Source organism: Dromiciops gliroides, chromosome 5 (genome assembly GCF_019393635.1).
Source record: "Dromiciops gliroides isolate mDroGli1 chromosome 5, mDroGli1.pri, whole genome shotgun sequence".
Classification (NCBI taxonomy): Eukaryota; Metazoa; Chordata; class Mammalia; order Microbiotheria; family Microbiotheriidae; genus Dromiciops; species Dromiciops gliroides.
Window position 1 is genome coordinate 201,485,559 of NC_057865.1, and position 20,461 is coordinate 201,506,019.

Consider the following 20,461-nt stretch of genomic DNA (forward strand, 5'->3'; position numbering starts at 1 on the left):
CAGACCTCCTGCCCTGAGGGATGGGGGATGATTTATTGGGGAGGGAGAGACATCCTTTAGAGGAGGAGAGTTGGGAAAGTCGGGAATGGGAAGCTGTTAGTTTGCTAGTATAGTGGCCAGACCATTGCAGAGATAGTTCTGCATGACAAAGAGAAGAAGCAAGTTTCCCCTTTGATGTGCCTCCTGCTGGTCACACACACCTGCCTGTTGGCTTTCTACTCCCCCCTTTCCCAAGTCCCAAGCCTCTTGTGAGACTGAAGAAGAAATCACAAGGGGTGGGGGTGGGGAAGAGGCTGTGTCCCAGCTTCCCTGTGGCCAGCTCAGGGCCATCTTCCTCTCCCGGTGGCCCTGGAACTCAAAAGCCGCCTCACCTCAGAGACTCCTTACTCAAAGCACCTGCTGCCCTCTCCCGGAAGGCAGAGACCCAGAGCAGCTGGAACAGAATGGTGAGAGGGGGTTGGGGGTGGGGGTGTGTAAAGCTGAAGGTGTGAAGGGGTCCTGGGAAGAAGGCTACTTATTTGGGGATGTGGAGTCATGGCCTAGAGGAAGGGAATGGGGGTTGGGGGGGAGGGGAGGTGGGAGTAGGAAGGGGAATGTTTTCGGAACTTGCTCTAAGTGGGGAGGACATGGAGGTTCTGGTACATCCTTGAGGCTCTTTGAGGGTTCAGGGCAAAGGGTTTTGGTTTAGAGGGTAGGTCTAGAGGGAGGGCAAGGTGCATATGTCTCTCATTAGGGAGCTCCAAAATTTGCCTTAGGACAGGTTGTGCTTCCTCTTAGGTAGGGCAGAATGCATTTCTGCTGAGGAAGGTCTAGTTACAGAATCAAGCCTGAAATTGTTGGCATCCCATTCTTCGGCGGTGCTCCACAGAGGGCCACAGAGAGCAGAGTAAGGAAAAGTTGTACCTCATAAGAGAGAAAAATGCTGGGTGTATAATGTACATATGTTTAGACAATGCATGTGTATACACATGGGCGTAGGTGCATAAATGCATATATACTCTACATGCATCTGTGTGTCCACATGTGTATACAGACATGATTTGTGCATATGTGTACACATCTGTGTGTAAATACAGGTGGTCCTAGAAGTGTTAGTGTAGCTTTAAGCTTCACTTCTAAATTTTAGTCTGTAGTTACACTAAGACTTCTAGCACATGCTGTATATGGAAAAATACACACACACACACACACACAGCTTTCCACATATACAGTGTCACTTCTACTCTTTCAAAAAAGCTGCTTTGTAAAGGTTGGAAGTACCCCAACTTTTCTCCTGAATTCTCAGATTGAAAAGTATATGTGGGGTAAGAGGGGGGGAAAGTTCAATTTTAAAGGAGAGTTTACTTAAACCTTCCTGCTCCTTCTTCCTTGAGTGGGCTTGTTGGGGATATCTCGAGGCTGGAATTAGAGGTATGACACAGGAATGGAGGAGGGATCTCTTCTAATTTCTTTGCTGCTTTGGGGAGAATACTGCATAGAAGTAGTTCTATGCCTGCCGTAGTCATTGCATTCACACACTCCCCATTCTCTTTTCTTATCCCACCATCATTCCCACGGAAGTCAAATCCTAGGTAGCATTTCTTCACTTCTGGCTGCATTATGAGGGATAAAAACGTCAACTAACGTTCCTGAGCTAAATAGAGGAAAGGATTGGGGCAATAGACCTGTTTTAGGATGGTCTTCCAAGAGAAAGAAAGATTGAAGAGGCCTTGTTTTCTCTGGAGGCAGCAGGACTGAGCTCCAGAACTGGTGCTTTTCCTCCTCCTCTTCCTCTTCCTCCTTTATCTTTTTCTTTCTCTCTATTCCTTTCTCTCCCTCTCTTTACCTTCTCATCCTTCTTGTGTTGCCTTCAACTCAGCCATATTCATTCAAAGTTCTTTTTCTATTTTCTCTAGGGAGCCCTTTCTTGGAAACTGCCAGTCCCAAGCATTTCCCCAAGGCATTGGAGTGGGGCGACACCTAGGATGCCTGGGATGCTGCTGCTGTTCTCCACTGCTCTGCTCTCCAGTTGTGTTCAGCTGCTTGCAGAAGCTAACTCTTGGTGGTAAGTGAAGCGACAATAGAAGCCTGTATTTCTTTTTTGTTTTCTTTTTAAATTGTGGACTCAATCAATCAACATTTCAAGATACAAAGAACAGGAAAGAAGGTTGTATAAGAAACTGTAAACTGTTATATATAATTTTAAAAAAGAAATCTGTCAAATTTAACAAGGTAGTAACAGCTAGGTGGCGCCATAGTACTCAGAGTATTTGGTCTGAGGAAAACCTGAATTAAAATATAACCTCAGACACTTAGTAGCTAGCTGTGTGACCCTGGGCAAGTCAACTTTTATTTCCCTTGGTTTCCTCATCTGTCAAATGGAGATCGTAATAGCATCTATTTCCCAGGTTATTGTGAGGACCAAACGAGAATAATATAGCTTAATGATAGTAATGAGCTTAGCACAATGCCTGGCACATAGTAAGTACTATATAAATGTTAGTAGTCAGCATCATCAGCATCATTATTTGTACCCCTTCTGCACTTCTTTTTTATGTACATTATAAAATGTTTTATTTCTGTTCCTTTTTTATGTATTATACCCAGCAATAGAAATTCTCTCTATAACAACAAAAATATACATTTGTCTATACACATGTATATAAACATACACACACATATATATATTTGAGAAAAATAAATGAACACATTGGCTATATTTCAGGGTGCAGGTCTCCTCCTATACCTCTCTGCCAAGAAGTGGGAAGTATATATTTTATCATTAGTCTTTTGAAGTCATAATCAATCACTGCTTTTTAGTCATTGTGTAAATTGTTCTCCTGGTTCTGCTTATTTCACTCTGCATCAATTCAGAGAAATCTCCATCACTTGAGATAATTTTCTTTTTTGTGGGGAGAGATACAAAGTCTAGAAAAAGGTGACCTAAATCATCTCTAACTCAAAAGGAAAAGAAGACCCTTTTTTTGTTACTTGTCCCAGGGAGAGCATGACTCTTAGTCTCTTTTCAAAGTGCCAGTGTTAAATATTTTCTAGTGATGATGGATAAGGATTGCATCGATGCTCTCCACTTAGTTCTACCCCCATCCTTCTTAGCCTAGGTTCTTGTACCTTTTCAGATCTTCTTCCACTTTAGTGAATTTTAGGGACTTTTCCTTTTTCTCTTGAATCAACAATCTCTCCCCCCCCAAAAAAAATCTTCGTTATTTTTCTCTCTTATACTTAATTCATATAAGGACCAGATATTAGAGACAAAGAGAGGCAGGTCCTTTTTCGTTGTTGTGTTTGTTTTTTTTGTTTTGTTTTTTGCGGGGCAATGAGGGTTAAGTGACTTGCCCAGGGTCACACAGCTAGTAAGTGTCAAGTGTCTGAGGCCAGATTTGAACTCAGATCCTCCTGACTCCAGGGCAGGTGCTCTATCCACTGCGCCACCTAGCTGCCCCCAGGCAGGTCCTTTTTAACCCTTTGTCACAGGCAGATCGAAAGGGCTACTGCATAGGATTCTTAACTAGACTTTATCTCATCTATGAATGTCCCATTTTTACTCAGATAGCAAATTACTTTCCTTAAAGCCTTGAAATCTGCATCTGATAGGAAAAGAGGCAGAAGGTCAGAGTCTTCCTTATGCTATGAGTAGTGAGGATGATAATTGGAGGGGGTGAAGTGTAAACTCAAATTTACAGGTAGAAAATGACATTTTCTAGAAAATTTTCAGGTAGAAAAATCTCTTCTTTGTCCTTTTTCTTGTAGGTCTTTGGCCATGAACCCAGTGCAAAGACCTGAAATGTTCATCATTGGAGCCCAGCCTGTATGTAGTCAACTGCCTGGGCTCTCCCCTGGCCAGAGGAAGCTATGTCAGCTTTACCAGGAACACATGGCATACATTGGGGAAGGAGCCAAGACAGGCATCAAGGAGTGTCAGTATCAGTTCCGGCAAAGACGCTGGAACTGCAGCACTGTGGACAACACTTCTGTCTTTGGCAGGGTCATGCAGATAGGTAAGGAAAAAGGGGCCTAAATAACTCCACAAACCTGGTTTGAGTATCCAAACAAATCTCAGGCATATAAGACTAACCTCACTCATGTTTGCACAAAGAGAACTCAGATACCTGTTGGATAGATTCTGTTTATTAGGTTTGGAAGATGTAGGCAAGGAGAACTAGAAGAGACTTAGGGATCATTTAACCCTCCCATTTTATAGATGAGGAAACCGAGGCCCCAAGAGAAGCAGCTCTTACCCAAGACCACACAGCTACTTATCGGGAGAGCTAGGACTAGAACACAATGCCTTCTGACTTTAATCCAATGCTCCACTATATCTGTTAATAAGGTATAAGTTAATATTAAAGGTTAGTGAATGATGTATCGAGGCTCAGAACAACTGAAAAAACAATTGGGCTCTGGTGGATTAGGAAATCCACCTACTGTCTTCAGTGTTCTCTTCATTTTGATTGTGCCTCCTTTTAGAATTCTGGATATTTGCAGCATTCTTGTCTATCTCAGGACCGCTTGAAGAAAGGAGAAGCTGGGATTTATTCGTGGTCATAGCTGTTATTAACTTGCCCTAGACTGACTGACCCTAGCTTTTTTTGTTGGGAAGCAAAGGGGATAGAAAAGGGAGATCTGAGACAGAATGTAAAGACTTCTCTTCTAGTTCTCTCTCTTCTACTGCTGGTCAAGGATGCATCAGTTATCCTATTGCTTGGGTAGAGGTGTGATCTGGGGTTTATTTGTGTTGATTCCTTTTGAAATGCAATTCTCCCCCTGGCAAGAAATTGAGAAATCCGGAGCTATTCTACAGGGTCCTATCCTCAGGACCATAAAGAGAAGGTGTTAAAAAGCAGTACTGGCTTTTGCTGGCTTCAACTCAGACAGTTTCCCACACCAATAACTGTGTCAGTGACAGTAGCTTATCCCTAGGAATGATCATTAGCATATCATGGGGCTGCTGGGTTTTAGTGATTTGATGCTACTCACTTAGGAAGGTTATAAGGTTAGGCTCCTGCAAAGGGACTTCAGTTGTACTTCCCCTCCTGCCTCAATGCTAGTCTTCTCCCATCCACTCTCTACTTGTAGATCCCAATCTGAGCAAGTAGGGGTTGAAAAAAACACATTTTCATCTATGCACCCCTCCTGCTTCCTTCTGTACCAGGTTAAGATAAATAAATGGGAATGTTGGAGCCTTAGGAGTCAGCTCTTCTAAAGGAGACTATTTGAGGGGGAAGTTTTTATTTATGCCTGTAGAGTAAGTGTAATAGTTCATCATTTCTTGATTCTTCTTTCACCCATTTGTTCATATCCCCCATCTTTAATGTATAACAACCTTCCCGGGACTTTGTTTGTTGGGGTCAGTCTAGGAGTAGGGTTGGGGTTAGTGGGAATAGAGATTTTTTTCTGTGATCAGCTTTCCATAGAAGAATGATTATTATGATGGTGGAGGGTAATATAGTGTTCTTTTAATCCCACCCTACCACCCAAAGTGGAATATACAAAGAGGACTGATTCCCTTAAACTTCTCTATTAGCTTCATTGTGGTATAGTGGAAATACTACTGGGACTTGAGAATTTGGAGACACCCGAGTTCAAATTACTCCTCTGACTATGTGACCACAGGCAAGTCACATATCTCTCTGTGCTTTGGTTTTCTCATCTATCAAATGGTGATAATAGTACCTATATCTTCCTTACAGAGTTATTATAAAGACCAATTTAGATAATATATGTAAAGTACTCTGTAAAGCTTAAAGTGCTATGTGAATATCAAACTATTATTATCTTCTATATGCTACCCCTTTTTTGATGTTACCCACAAAACAGTCCTAAGACTTAGGTATGTGGAGAAATTATCATAAATTAAGAAATTTAGGGTTCTGATCTTGACTCTAAACCTTATTTTCCTCATCTTTAAAATGAAAGGTTGGGGGGCAGCTAGGTGGCACAGTGGATCAAGCACTGGCCCTGGATTCAGTAGGACCTGAGTTCAAATCCGGCCTCAGACACATGATACTTACTAGCTGTGTGACCCTGGGCAAGTCACTTAACCCTCATTGCCCTGAAAAAAATAAAAAATAAAAAAAAATGAGAGGTTGACCTAGACAATCTCTGAGGAGTCTTCTACACCTAATAATATATAATGATGTATAAATATAGTCCTATTTACCCCAGGTCAACCTCCTTCTCAAAAACCTGTCTTTTCTCTGAGTTGCTGGAAAAGATGGCCATTAGGGGGCAGCAGAACAACAGATGGTTGGCCCCCTGACTTCCAGTGGTGGCTTTCATCCATAGGGCAAATAGAGTTGCTTGAAATAAAAAATGGTTGCTTTCAGAGGTACTGTAAGTAAATTACTGGTTCTCAAGTCCTTTATTGTCTCCCAAATCCCTGAGGGAGGTAGCAGTACCATGTACTCAACCTGAAAATTCTTCATAAACTGAAATGTATCCATTTATGTAGTGAGAAGTGGCCTTTCTCAATATACCAACAATTGTTCCTTTGTCAGGGGAAGAGCTGAAAATTAGCATTAACTGATGTATCTCATCTAAATCCAGGAGTAACTGTTGGGGAAATGGAATGGAGCGAACTATGCAGAATGGCACCATCACTTTCTTGTTCTGAGTTTCTCAGGCTCTCTCAGGGGCCCTAGGTTACCATCTTCTCAATCTCATTTCCAATACTCTACTTTCATGAGAAAAGTTCCCTGCTTGGGTGGAGCCCCATTGCTGACTCAGAGAGGAAAGATCCTAGTGGTTGAATCCCAAGAGCTGCTTTCTGAAATCATCTGGGTTTTTCTTGGCCCTCTCCCATCCCAGGACTGACCAGATCCCAACCCTTGCTTAACTTAAGGAAATTTAACAGCCTAGAGTGGTTTGGTGTCAAACCTTACTACACCCTTCTGCTTCTTGGATAACAAAGGGGGAAAGTGGACAACTTTAGGATGCCTTCTAATTGACCATAGAACTTCATGCCTCTTCCCATCTTTTATCCGGTGGTTGTAACCTAAGAAATTTGGAATACAGCCATGGGGATTATATGTAGGTCCTGACCCCTTTTGAACCATGATAGTAGAGGAGTGATGGCTAAGAATTCCACCTAATTTAATTTTTGAAGTTTTAAAATGACTCATTGTTCTGGGAAATGGTCATGGGAAGTAGTCTTGTTATTCACTGGGACCATATTAACGAGCTGGTGGAAAGTACAGCCACTGTGGGTGTGGTCCAAGAATGCTCTAGTTTATAGGGGTGGAGGTTAGGAGAAAAACCAGGAGTTTGCCTCAGGGCACTAAAATTTAGGGAGTGCAGGTCACACCTTGAATTAAAGGGCTGATTTGAGGGACCATTTACAGTTGTTTTCTCCTTTCTGTCAGTTTGTCCCTAATTATCATCTGTTCTAGTTCACTTACATACTTTGATTCTGTTACCATCCTGTTGGGTTGTAGCAGTAATTAAAAGAGGTATATATAGTGGTGTCAAGTGGAGTACATGAGTGAAGGACCAGACAGTAGTACTTCTTGATCCATTATCATCCCCTTAGGCCCACTTACTCCCTTAGTCATTGAACTACTTATTCCTTTATCATTCTACAATTCAGTAACATGTAATTCCCTGAAAACTTTTCATATACTGAAATGCATCTGTCTATTAATAAGACCCAGCATTGCAAGCTAGTCTTATCCGATATATGTCCTATATAAACCCCTGGGATGGCTGGGATCACTCCACCCAGACTAGGTCATGAGAGTTTCATTCGGAGGTTATACATTTGTTCTACTCAACTTTCTTTAGAGTTCTTAACCCTTATGTTGTTTTTTTTTTTCACTAAAGATGGGAGGGGAGGGAAGGAGCTATGTCCTGTAATGCAGGACCTGCTGTTCATCGTTTCTCTTCTCTCTTTTAGGTAGCCGAGAGACTGCTTTCACATATGCTGTCAGCGCAGCAGGTGTGGTCAACGCCATTAGCAGAGCCTGTCGGGAAGGCGAGCTATCCACATGTGGCTGTAGCAGGACTGCCCGGCCCAAGGATTTGCCCCGAGACTGGCTGTGGGGTGGCTGTGGAGACAACGTGGAGTATGGCTACCGATTTGCCAAGGAGTTTGTGGATGCTCGGGAGCGAGAGAAAAACTTTGCCAAGGGCTCAGAGGAGCAAGGCCGAGTACTTATGAACCTGCAGAACAATGAGGCTGGTCGTAGGGTAAGAGAATCTCACAGAAACAGTGTGATAGATAAATAAAACTGTACCCTCGTATACCTCAGGAGAAATGAAACCAAACTGTCCCCTTGGTCTTGGTGGCAGATGCTTTCTCTTTGAGCTGTAAGACACTGAAGGGTATATATCAAAGAACGGTGCTCTGGGTCTCTAGCTGTCCTTGTAGTGAAACTAAAGCTGAATTAATGAGATAAAGTTTCTTGGGAAGAAATAAATTTGGAAGTTTTGCATTAGCGCACTGATAGAAATATAGCTGTGGCTAGCTTTATGAAATGGATGAATTCCTAAAATCAATTTTTTAACAAATCATGTTTTATATTCACCAAGGCAATCTTGACGTTTAAAGGAATTCTATTGTGAATTCATTTCTAGAATGAATAGCCCCCTCCCCCTCTAATAATTTTTATATAATCCAAAATGTTCAAATATTTCCTTGGGCATAGCAAAGTTCAACTGTATTACCACAAAGTAAGTTGGCATACCAAGGCTAATACTACACTACTGGGTAAAATTCCATTTTCCCAATGCTTTTTCTCATTCCAACTCACCAGAGACTGGTTTGAATTTATCCTGGCTCAGATGATATAAATCTAGTCTGTAATGATATAAGAAACTGTAGTCTTTGACCTTGTCCCAGTTTATCCTTTATTATAAACTAGATCAATGAGACTAACAGCTGACTCTAACCTTCCCTAAAAATGACCTTTAACTGGAAGGACATCTTTTTAACTCACATCCCCCAGGAGTTCACCTGTATTAGACCACCCTTTTGGTACCAGAATTTGAGATACTTCAGATGCGGAAGCCTGAGTGCTCAGAAGATAATAGTTAAAGGGGATAGATTCTTAAGCTAAGAGCACTTGGGGACTAATGTAACCCTAGTGGCTCCTAGGAAGGAATTAAAGACTTAGAGTGCTATTTCTGCTCCCTGACTTTGCTCTTAGCTAATGGGACAGTGCCTAGTCTTAGAATCACAGATCTTGAGCTTTCAAAGCTTGTGATATTCTTGTCCCTCTAGCAATGGAATAGAAACAACTGCTATTTTAGATATAGTCTTGACTTTTCCACTGCTGGCTCCTCATTTTATTGCCCTTAATTGTTTATTTGTTTATACCAGGCTGTTATCTCAGCAGGACCATTCCTTCCTTCTGCCTTATTTCTCTCCTAGCACACCTTCTTTCTCCCTTGACCCCCTCTAAACCTCTTCCTGGGCTCTTTATCTCTCCCCTAAGCCCTGTCTACTCCATTTTTAGTACTCCTGTTCCCTCCTACTATTTATCCCCTCTTGGGGAAACTGGCCTCAGCCATTAATCACTTTCTGAGGCCAAAGGCCTTTAATTCAATAAACATTTATTAAGTGTGAGGTACTCAGCTCCTAACTCCTTGCACTGTTTGTTTGAGAAGGAGGAATTTAAAATTCTTAGTTTGTTGCACTTAAGGCTTGATTTTGCAGTATATCAAATTTGTGACTTCTTGATGGCAGGTAAATCTAAGGGGTATTTAGCCTGTTTTTCACTTTTAGAGGCAACTAACTGCCTCTTATTCATTGCTAGAAAGACTGATAAGATTATAAAAAATTGCTTTGGCACTTAAGAATTCAAAAACACTTTCTAGACTTTAAAATCCTTGAAAATTTCAGAACCACCATGAGATAGTAGAAGAGAAGAGACTTTGCCTTAGATTCAGTGGTGACTCAGAAATGGAATCTAGAACTGCCTAGCATCTCCTGCCTCTCAGCAGAATGGTTCCCCCAAGGATAGCCCAAAGATGGTTAGTGATTTCTCTCTCTTCAAATTACCTTACTTATATACTTAGGAGTCACAGGGATCACATAGGAAAACAGATTTAGGGCTATAAGGGAAAGAGGAAACTGAAACCCAAAAAAGTCAAATGATTCTTCTTATGATCACACAGGAAGACAATGTCAGAGGAGAGATTTGAACCTGTGTTCCCTGAATGCAAATCCAGCACATTCCCCATGATATCATGCAGCCTCTAATGTGAACTCCCGGAGGGCAGAAACGGCTTTGTTTTTTTTTTCCCCCTTCATCCCTAGTTCCTGACATTGTCATAATTGATTGATTGATTAAACGATTAATCCTTATCTAGTTGAAAGAATTTATCTGAATTAGCCCTCCCTCCTTGCTTTTGCTGATAGATGCTGAAGAGGGCCAAAGACATTCCACCTTTTTGGCTTTTTGTCTGTCCTTCAGGAGAAGACTGTTTTCAACCCTTGATAATAAGGTCTAGTCTTGCCTTCCCTTCCTTTCTCTCTTCTCTCAGGTCTCTCTAAGCCAGTGATTCTCAGAGTGAGATCTAAGGACCCTCGAGGGTTCCCAAAGTCAAAACTATTTTCATAATAATACCAAGATGTTTTCATTTCTCATATGGTAAATATTGACAAATATAAACCCACATAAACAAAACCTCTTTGGGGGAATCCTTGATAATTTTTAAGAGTGTAAGGAGCTGGGGGAGGGGACAGACAGAAGCAAATCCCTTTTGAAGAGTGATAGGATGAAAGAAGATGGATAATAGAATAAATATCATGGGGAAGGGAATAGGATGGAAGGGAAACAGTTTACAATAGTAATCATGAAAAAGAGAAAAGGGGGAAAAATTGTACAAGAAATTTTTATAGCAACTCTTGGTGGAGGCTAAGAATTGAGAATCAAGGGAATGTCCATCAATTGAGCAATGATGGAAAAAGCTGTGCTATATGATTGCAGTGGAATGGTCTTGTGCTACAGGAAATGACAAACAAGATGATCCCCCCAAAACCTGGAAAGACTAATGAACATCAATGTGTGGTGAAGTGAGCAGAGCTGGGAAGACATTGCATAGTGACAGCAGTATTGTTCAATGAGCAATTGTGAATGTCTTAACTATTCTCAACAATGCAGTGATCCAAGACAATCCCAAGGAACTAATGAGGAAACTTACTATGCACCCCTATAGAAAGAACTGATAAAAAGAACACTTGTGGATTGTACATATTAAAAAAAAAAAAAAGAGTCTAAGGGGGTCCTGAGACCAAAAACGTTTGAGACCTGCTGCTCTCTCTAGTGGTTATTCTCATTAGAGATGGTTATCCTGTCTTTGCCCATACCCTCCCCTCAGTACTTAGAGATAATATACACAGAGCTCTAGTCCCTTAATACTTCCCTCCCAGCCCCTCCAGATAGATCCCATCCCTGGGCACTAAGGACCATTTCCAATGGAATTTCAGGACTCTGGGCCCAGACACAAGGGATTTGTTCCAGAAGGAGTAATTGTGGGCCCAAGCTTTGAAGTGCCTTATTGGTATGGAGTGTCAGTTCCTTTATGCCTGGTGCCTGGAACTCCCAGGGCTAAGCCTCTAGTCTTTAACCTTGAATAGAGCCTAGGGAGTTTCTATCCAGTCTTCTATACCCCAAACTTTTTTATGTCCAGAGATTGGAGAACAGGGATGATATTCATCCCCAGAACTCTTTCTGGGTCGCCCTGAGTAGGCGGTTTGGCCTTTTAGGATCATCAGTTTCCACAGCTGGAGGATAATATTCCACCAGACAGAATTTAAGAAGTATTTTGACCATTGAGTTATGAGTCGATGATGCTGCCGCTGAAATGATTTCCTAGCACCTGCTGGGCTTTTCCCATGGAACAGTACAAAGACATGAGAACTCTTAAATAAAATCCCTCAGACATGAGCTCTGATTTGGTTATTGGGTGTTTTATTTTTCTCCACACCAGTGTGTGTACATTAGGGTCTATTGTCCTGTGAAAGTTATTCCATCCAACACAGTGATTTTGCATTGAAAATCCTTTAAAAACAGCTTTCTAGTGCACATCTGCCTTTAAATTTTGGTTGGGATGATCCAGTTGTTAATCTAAGCCTCCAAATTGTTTTGGCTCAATGACTTTCTTTTATGTAAATTATACTCTTGATATCTATTGAAAAATACATTTTGGAGGTGGCTGAGGAAGCTCCAGCTCTAGGCTCAAGTGGACATTGGATCTATGAGTTGGACCTCAAAAAAGAGGAGTGAGTCAGGCTTTTCCCACATTCTCTGTGGCTTGTCATACTCCTACCTGAGAGTTCCAGGGAAAATCCCTACATCAGAGTATAGGTAAACTCCTTGACAGAAAGGATTACTTCATTTTTTTGTGTGTTTCTATGTCCAGTGGCTAACACAGTATGTAACAGGCACTTAATAGGGCAGTTAGGTGGCTCAGTGGATAGAGCACTCTAATCCTGGGATAACCAGAAGAGAAGACTGTTTAACCTTCCTAACATGGTTATTCTTTGTGGCACTGAACTGTATTTGGTGGGGAAGAAGAGGGGGAAAATGAGGCAATGAGGGTTAAGTGACTTTCCCAGGGCCACACAGCTAGTGTCAAGTGTCTGAGGCAGATTTGAACTCAGGTCCTCCTGAATCTAGGACCAGTGCTTTATCCACTGTGCCACCTAGCTGCCCCTTGAACTGTATTTTTATCCCACTCTCACCATCCCTTCTAGGTGCTTAACTTAGAAGTGAAAAGCTCAGGGGTTATAAAGACATTGTTACTTGTTTTAATTTACTAATAAGGATTTTTAAAAAAATCTTCATGTGTATAGAAAATTTCTCCCTAGGGATAGCCAGCCACCACATTGGTGAGGTCTTGGTTCACAGCATAACATTTTTACCTACTGCAGATCCTCCTCCTTAACTCTCTTCTCCATTACACACAGGCTGTGTACAAGATGGCAGACGTGGCCTGTAAATGCCACGGTGTCTCAGGATCCTGTAGCCTCAAAACCTGCTGGTTACAGCTGGCCGAGTTCCGAAAGGTGGGAGACCAGCTGAAGGAGAAGTATGACAGTGCAGCCGCCATGCGTATCACTCGGAAGGGAAAACTAGAGCTAGTGAACAGCCGCTTCAACCAACCTACCCCTGAGGACTTGGTCTATGTAGACCCCAGCCCAGACTACTGCTTTCGCAATGAGACCACCGGCTCACTGGGCACTCAGGGCCGGCTCTGCAACAAGACCTCGGAGGGCACAGATGGCTGCGAGCTCATGTGCTGTGGCCGGGGCTATGACCAGTTCAAGAGCGTCCAGGTGGAGAGATGCCACTGCAAGTTTCACTGGTGCTGCTACGTCAAGTGCAAGAAATGCACAGAAATCGTTGACCAGTATGTCTGTAAATAATCTGGCAGAAGTATCACTCTTCTGGCCTCCCCCCTGCTTCTTCTACTCCCTTCCCCCCAAAAAGCTTTTATTATATAAATCTATATAAATATATTTTATATTTCTATAAATAGATGAATGATAAATAATTAAAAGAAGAAAACTGAAAGGAAATGCTTATTTAAGAGGTGCTACGTCAGGATCTCTCTGAGGATTGGACTTGGCTGTGTTTCTACTCCTTGCGGAGGTTCCAGACATTAGGAGTGGAGAGATTTTTTTGTCCCTTTAGTTGGTATTCTCAGGATGAGGGGTTGGGACTTACCTATCACTACACTGTCTCAAAAACAAACAAAAAAAAGACAGAAGGAAAAAAAGAGTGAATTGATGGAAAAGAGGGCTGTCTCTAGTAGTCTGGAGTGCTTGTGGGTTAGGTGGTTGTTCTGCTGCCACAACTACAGAGCCAAAGGTCCTGGTGGAAAAGAGTTGGAGGGTTTTTTAAAGCCCTCAGTGTTTGGCTCAGAGTGTAAATTGCATCAGCAAGAAGCCTTGTGCTTTCTCACGTCCCTCTGTGTGTGCGCATATGCATGCATTCATATGCGCACACGCAGAGGTCCCAGGTTGAGAAGAGAAGGGTCCTCTTTTCCCCAGGACTGCCTGGGCTCCAGCCCCCTAAGAACCTATGATTTATAGACATTCCAGTCTAGACTCATCTTTCGAGTTTCCGGATTATTCCTTTTCCACAGGTCTCCTCTGTACCTTGCTACAAATACCCTGTTCCCAGAGGGACAAAGGGCTATTTAATCCGTCCTGTTGGGAAGGACATACATTGTGTGTGCCTGGACTGCAAAAAAATCAGGCACAACAGTGCTGGACCAATGGAACTTCACCATGCTCCCTTATGGGATGCAGAGACCGGTGATGCTGCTGCTGTTGCTGCTGCCACTTCCCTCATCAAGAAGGGAGGCCTGAACTAACCATGGTGCTCAGATAAGCGAGGATTGGCCAGCTGGCCTTTATTCTTGTCTTTCTTTGTCCCACATGTACAGTTTCTCTTTGGTATTAAATACCCTTCACCAAGATCTCTCTCCGCCTTTAATGAATGCTATTGACTTTCATTGTGGATCTTAGAATATTCAGCTAGAGTTTGGTTTCTACTAAGTAGGAAAGAGGATTGAGTGGGAACTGGAACTGCTCTGAATCCACTTCTAGCGCGCAGAGAGCAAGAGGACTATGAGAGTGGAAGAAGGTCTCAGAGATCAAATTCCAACTTCAAATGCACTTTCCTCTTGGACTTCACTGCAAATTATCTGCAGTTGTCTGTTTAATGAGCTAGTGATAAAGCACAAATGAAATTTGGGGCTAACTGTATGTTTTCTTTTTTTGTTTGTTTGTTTGGTTTTTTTTTGTTTTTGTGAGGCAATTGGGGTTAAGTGACTTGCCCAGAGTCACACAACTAGTAAGTGTCAAATTCTGAGGCCGGATTTGAACTCAGGTACTCCTGACTCCAGGGCCGATGCTCTATCCACTGCTCCATCTAGCTGCCCTGTATATGTTTTCTTAAGGGAGGGGAAATGCTACCCTAAAACCTAGTTCTTCAGGGCTGGGTAGAAAAGAAACTGGTTTTGAGGCCTAAGACTGGAGATTGGGAGAAGAGGAATGAATAGTTCTAGACAGATACAGAGGCAGAGAGAATGGTGCTAGTTAGGAGAAGGAAGTGGAGTTTGAGATTGGATTGGGATTGCCTTAGGAGGCATGTTCCAGGGTACAAAAGATCAAATGAGACTTTGGGGTATAATTGGTCCCGAAAAATCTTGTTAGGAAGTAGTGGGATTATGGGAATTCAGAACAAGAAATGGATTTAGGAGCTGATTGCAACATTTCCACACATACGTGTGTGTGTGTGTGTGTGTGTGTGTGTGTGTGTGTGTGTGTGTGTGTGTGTGTGTAGAAAGATAAATTTTGGGACAGTTAGGTGGTGCAATGGATAAAGCACTGGCCCTGTATTCAAGAGGACCTGAGTTCAAAAGTGGCCTCAGAACTTGACACTAGCTATGTGACACTGGGCAAGTCACTTAACCCTCATTGCCCTGCAAAAAAAAAGAAAGGAAGGAAGGAAGGAAGAAAAATTTTATGATGCATGTCACAAAGTGTCAAACATGAATAATCAACTAAACAACGACACAGGACAATTGGGGAAGTCATTTGTCCAAAGATACACAGCAAGTTAAGTGACTTCAATCCTGGTCTTCTGACTTTCATTTCAACATTCTTTCAATACATTTGCCTTATTCAATACATTCAATACATTTGCCTTATTTTACCCTTAATTTCCCCCTGAGGTAAGAATAACAGACTAAGTGGGACAGGGGGCAGCTGGGTGGTGCAGTGGATAAAGCATTGGCTCTGGATTCAGGAGTACCTGAGTTCAAATCCAGCCTCAGACACTTGACCCTGGGAAAGTCACTTAACCCCCATTGCCCTGCAAAACAAACAGACAAACAAACAAACAAAGACTAAGTGGGACAGGTCCCCTTGGTTCAAAAACTCTCTGGAGGGGGCAGCTAGGTGGCGCAGTGGATAAAGCACTGGCCCTGGATTCAGGAGTACCTGAGTTCAAATCCGGCCTCAGACCCTTAACACTTACTAGCTGTGTGACCCTGGGCAAGTCACTTAACCCCCATTGCCCCCCCCACACACACACACAAAAAACAACAACAACAACAAAAACTCTCTGGAGAAGGACCTACAGTACTCTTCCAACACACTGGACTATTCAGGACTAGGACATAGCCTCAATTGCTTTTCTCTACCAAAAAAAAAGTTTTTAACACATGGGAAGAGCTTTGATGTACCACCAGGTATTCTGCTAATACTTTTTTAGGGGAAAACAGAGTGGGTATATGTGAATGGTCAGGTGCCCCACAGAAGAGTTTCTGTTTTCGGGCTAGAAAAAAAAATTTTTTAAATAATTGTCACTACTTTGGGCAATGCAATCATAAGACATGGATTTGCTAAATTCAGGGTTTGAAAGTTCTGGCCTCTGACTGGCTAATTCTGCATTTCTTTGTGTCTCTAATGCTTAGCACATTGCCTTGTAAGCCTGTAATAAATACTTTTTGACTGGCCAGAAGCCAAAAGTTTCATGCCCTAGGTAGGACCATAGGATAGAAAGCTGGAACAGATCTTAAAAATCATCTATTTCAATCCCTTCATTTTCCAGATGCAGAAACTGAAGCCAACCCAATTAGAACTCTCAGATGAACCAATTGTTGTGTGCCCTGGAAGTGTAGTATAATGGAAAAAACCCAGGTCTTAGAGTGACTAGAGACCGGGCTGAAATCCAGCCTCTAACACATTAGCTGTGTGACCCTGGGCAAATCTCTTAATCTCTCTGAGCCTCCATTTCCTCACCTAGGCAATGGGAATGTCTTCATTTTGTAGAGGGATTCAGAACTGGGTTCAAATTTCAGCTCTATGCCTTACTACCTATGTGACCTTGGGAAGTCACTGAATCTTTTTGAGCCTCTGTTAAATGAAGGTACTTGCACTATCTCCCTCAAAGTACAATGAAGTGGTTTTGCAGAATGTTCTTTGTAAACTCTACAATGCTTGCAAATGAGTATTCTTTTCTCCCACTACCAAAATACGATGAATGAATGACATTTTGGTTCCTGATTTCATATATCACAACTATGAACATTTTGCCAACATTTTTGTAAAATCAAAGAATTTTGGTTCAGTTAGGTAAGAATTGAATATCAGGCAATGTCGCCTTCTCTTTAGTAATAATTAGCTCTCTGGATTAATCTGGAAGCTTGGTTATCTTGTTGAATCTCTCTGGGTTTCCTCACCTGCAAACCGAGAGGTATGGATGAATTGATCTGTAAGGCCTCCTAGGTATCTACAAGCCTTTTTTTTTTTTTAAACTACTTCTGTTCTCCCTCCTGCTGCCTTACCTTTTGGTCATCTCTCTGTTCATTTGCAAGTCCACAAAAAGCAAAGGCAAGAAGATAAAACTCAAATCAGTTCATTTAGGCTTTGCAGGATGCTGATACAAAGTTATCCTGGAGAGGAGGAAACTAAAGTGAAAATATTGATTATCTATGAATTTAAGTTGACATCACTGTGTGCAATCACTTCTCCCCTTGCTGAGTGAGGATGTACTGACTGACACCAGTCCTTCCACCAAAGCACTGGGAGGTGGAGATATCAAGACAGTGTGGAAGCAGGGATTTCTATCACCCAGGTGTCAAAAAAGCAGCTTCAGTTGTGCAGCAGGCATCAAAGAAGGAATATTAAAGTACCTGAAGGCTGAGAAGGCACTTTAAAGTGACTGAACTATTTATATTTTAAAAGACAGACGGACATGTACCACTTAAAATTGCTCCAAATGTAGTCAGTTTTCTATGACCTTCATGCTGATTGGCTACTATGTGCCTTTTCCAGACCTCTCAACTAGAAAATTCTTGGTTATTTTCTTTAGATTTAAATAAATCTTTTCTTAAGCCAGAAGGAAATGTACATCTGGATCTCTAATAATAATATTTATAGAGCTGCCTGGAACTCACTCATTTCCTCAAATGTTTATATATGAATGCATAGAGTATATGCAATAAAGAAAATTGATGATATTAACTCAAATAAACAAACATAAACTTACATCTTTAAGATGGTGGGATATAATTAGCCAATCACTTACCCTCTCTGGTTTTTAGTTTTCTCATCTATAAAATGGACCAGATGACCTCTAAGCTCTCTTTCAGCTCTAGAGCTATGGTCCTATAATTTCAAAGCACTTTCACATCTATTTTTCCATTCAAGCCTCACAACAACCCTGTAAGGTGGGTAGTGCAAAATTTACTGGACTTGGAGTCAAAATCTGAATGACCACTTCTAGGGCTTTTTGAAGAGGAGATCATTATTGTTTAGTTAAGGGTTAGATTAAATGTCCTCTAAGGTCTCTTAAAACCCTGAGATTCTGTGATTCTGAGGAAGGAAACGCAATTTTGGTGGTAATTACTCACGATATAGACCAAACCTTATGAAGAGAAATGGAAACTGTGTTTGCTCTGGGAACTTTAAGGAATCATCTGTCTACACCAATGGTAATTGGAGATTTCTGAAGTCAAAAAATCATAGAATTCTTTAGAAGTGGAAGAGACCATTTGGTTCATTCTTCTTATTTTACAGATGAAGAAACTGAGGCTCAGGGAGATGAAATTACTGGATCAGGATGACACGACTGGTTATTGACAGAGATAAGATTAGAATTCAAGTCTTTTCCCCCAGTGCACAATATTGCTTCTCCTTTAAAGATGGAAGAAATATTTATTATCTCTGTAACAGTTCATGAGTAATATTGCCTAGAAGCAAGAGATTAAATGATGCCTGATTGTCCCTTCTCTTCAAAGAATATGACATTTCTTTTTATATTTGGTTGTATTTGAAGGAGTCCATTGAGCCAGTAAAATTTAATGTATCTTCTTTTATTTTAAATTTTTTTTTTGGTTTTTTGCTGGGCAATTGGGGTTAAGTGACTTGCCCAAGGTCACACAGCTAGTAAGTGTTAAGTGTCTGAGCCCGGATTTGAAATGTATCTTCTACTGTCAGTGTGACTTGGCACCTGTAATGCTTAAGGTGGTGATGATTTCCACGACATCATTTACCAGCTGCCTCCAGTTTCTTTTGGCAGGGAAGAAAACTAGTTGCTTAGGAATAGAGGTAAGATCAGGACACTAACATTTCTCTATATAGTCACCACTTAGTAAAAAGCATCCTTGCAGGACAAAGCAGCAAGCATTTGAAAATTCATTACTCTCTTATTTACAGTTTTCTTTCTTTATATATATGTGTGTGTGTGTGTGTGTGTGTGTGTGTGTATAAGTGTATGTATATATGCATATAAATGGTTTCTTTCATTCAATTCATAATCTTCTGTCTTTCCTTTTTTGAGTCCTAACTGACACTCCTTAGATGGGACATCTCTGAGGCAGTTTTCTCATTTTAAAAATAGAGTTCATATTGCTTGAACTACATTTTTAAAAACCCGAACAAACTAGAAAATACTACATAATTCTAGAGGGTTGCCCAGATTACTGAGAAGTTAAGTGACTTATCCAGGGTCACAAAGCCAGTATATATCAGAGACAGGACTTGAACCCAAGTCTTTCTGACTACAAAGTCAGCCCTCTGTCCACCATTCCTAACTGATTCTCACTGACTGTAAGCTGCAGAACAGATGTTATTCTACAAGGATACAAGGGATTTCCTCACTTAGGAGTTCCATATACTGATGAAATAATAGCTCTAATGGAGCCAACTTGAATTGACTGTCAAAAGCCCCTTGTAAAATTTTCAATGTCAGCGTTTACACCTTGAAAACTATCAAATCAGGGCTTGATTTATTGTTTTACTGTTGTCTAGATTTAAGAAAATGATGGAGAAAATGTTAGTAACATAAATTAAACATAAAAGTTTATTCTGCATGCATTTTTCCCAGACCAGGTTGTTAAACATTTGGCAGCAATCACCCCCTCAAGGAGCTATATAAAAGTGAGCTCTTTGAGAAAACAGAAAAGAAAATTATCTCCTGAAGTGCTATCCTTCTCAAAAGTCTATGTATGAAAAAAAAGAAAAAAAAGTCTATGTATAGTCCCAGCTATGTGTTTCAGTAGGGAGACATAAGCTCTCACATAATAGAGCAAGCATTTCTTTAAAGTCAAAGGACCTAGGTTTAAATTCTGGATCTAAGGGGGCAGCTAGATGGCGCAGTGGATAGAGCACCGGAGTCAGGAGTACCTGAGTTCAAATCCGGCCTCAGACACTTAACACTTACTAGCTGTGTAACCCTGGGCAAGTCACTTAACCCCAATTGCCTCACTAAAAAAAAAAAAAAAAAAAAAGAAATTCTGGATCTAAGACTTACTCTCTGTGTGAACTTGGACAGGTCTCCTCATCTCTCTAGGTCTAGGCTTTCTCAGCTGTGAAATGAAAGAGTTGGACTAGGTGATTCTTAAGGTCTGTTCTAGCTCTCTACCCTATAATCCAATTAGACTGGGGAAGAGTAAAGCTCATTTGACTCATAAATCACATAACTCCACGTTAGGATAATTTTTT

General features: G+C 41.3%; 1 protein-coding gene across 1 annotated transcript in view; it reads left to right on the plus strand.

Moving 5' to 3' along the window:
- WNT5B (Wnt family member 5B) overlaps positions 1-14,606 on the plus strand; it is a 151,054-nt gene extending 136,448 nt beyond the window's left edge. The window contains exons 4-7 of the mRNA XM_043967889.1: positions 1,896-2,044; positions 3,748-3,995; positions 7,889-8,181; positions 12,908-14,606. Coding sequence (XP_043823824.1) covers positions 1,896-2,044; positions 3,748-3,995; positions 7,889-8,181; positions 12,908-13,366 — 1,149 coding nt within the window. The 3' untranslated portion in view covers positions 13,367-14,606. The remainder of the gene's footprint in view (positions 1-1,895; positions 2,045-3,747; positions 3,996-7,888; positions 8,182-12,907) is intronic.
- The last annotated feature ends 5,855 nt before the right edge of the window (positions 14,607-20,461 follow it).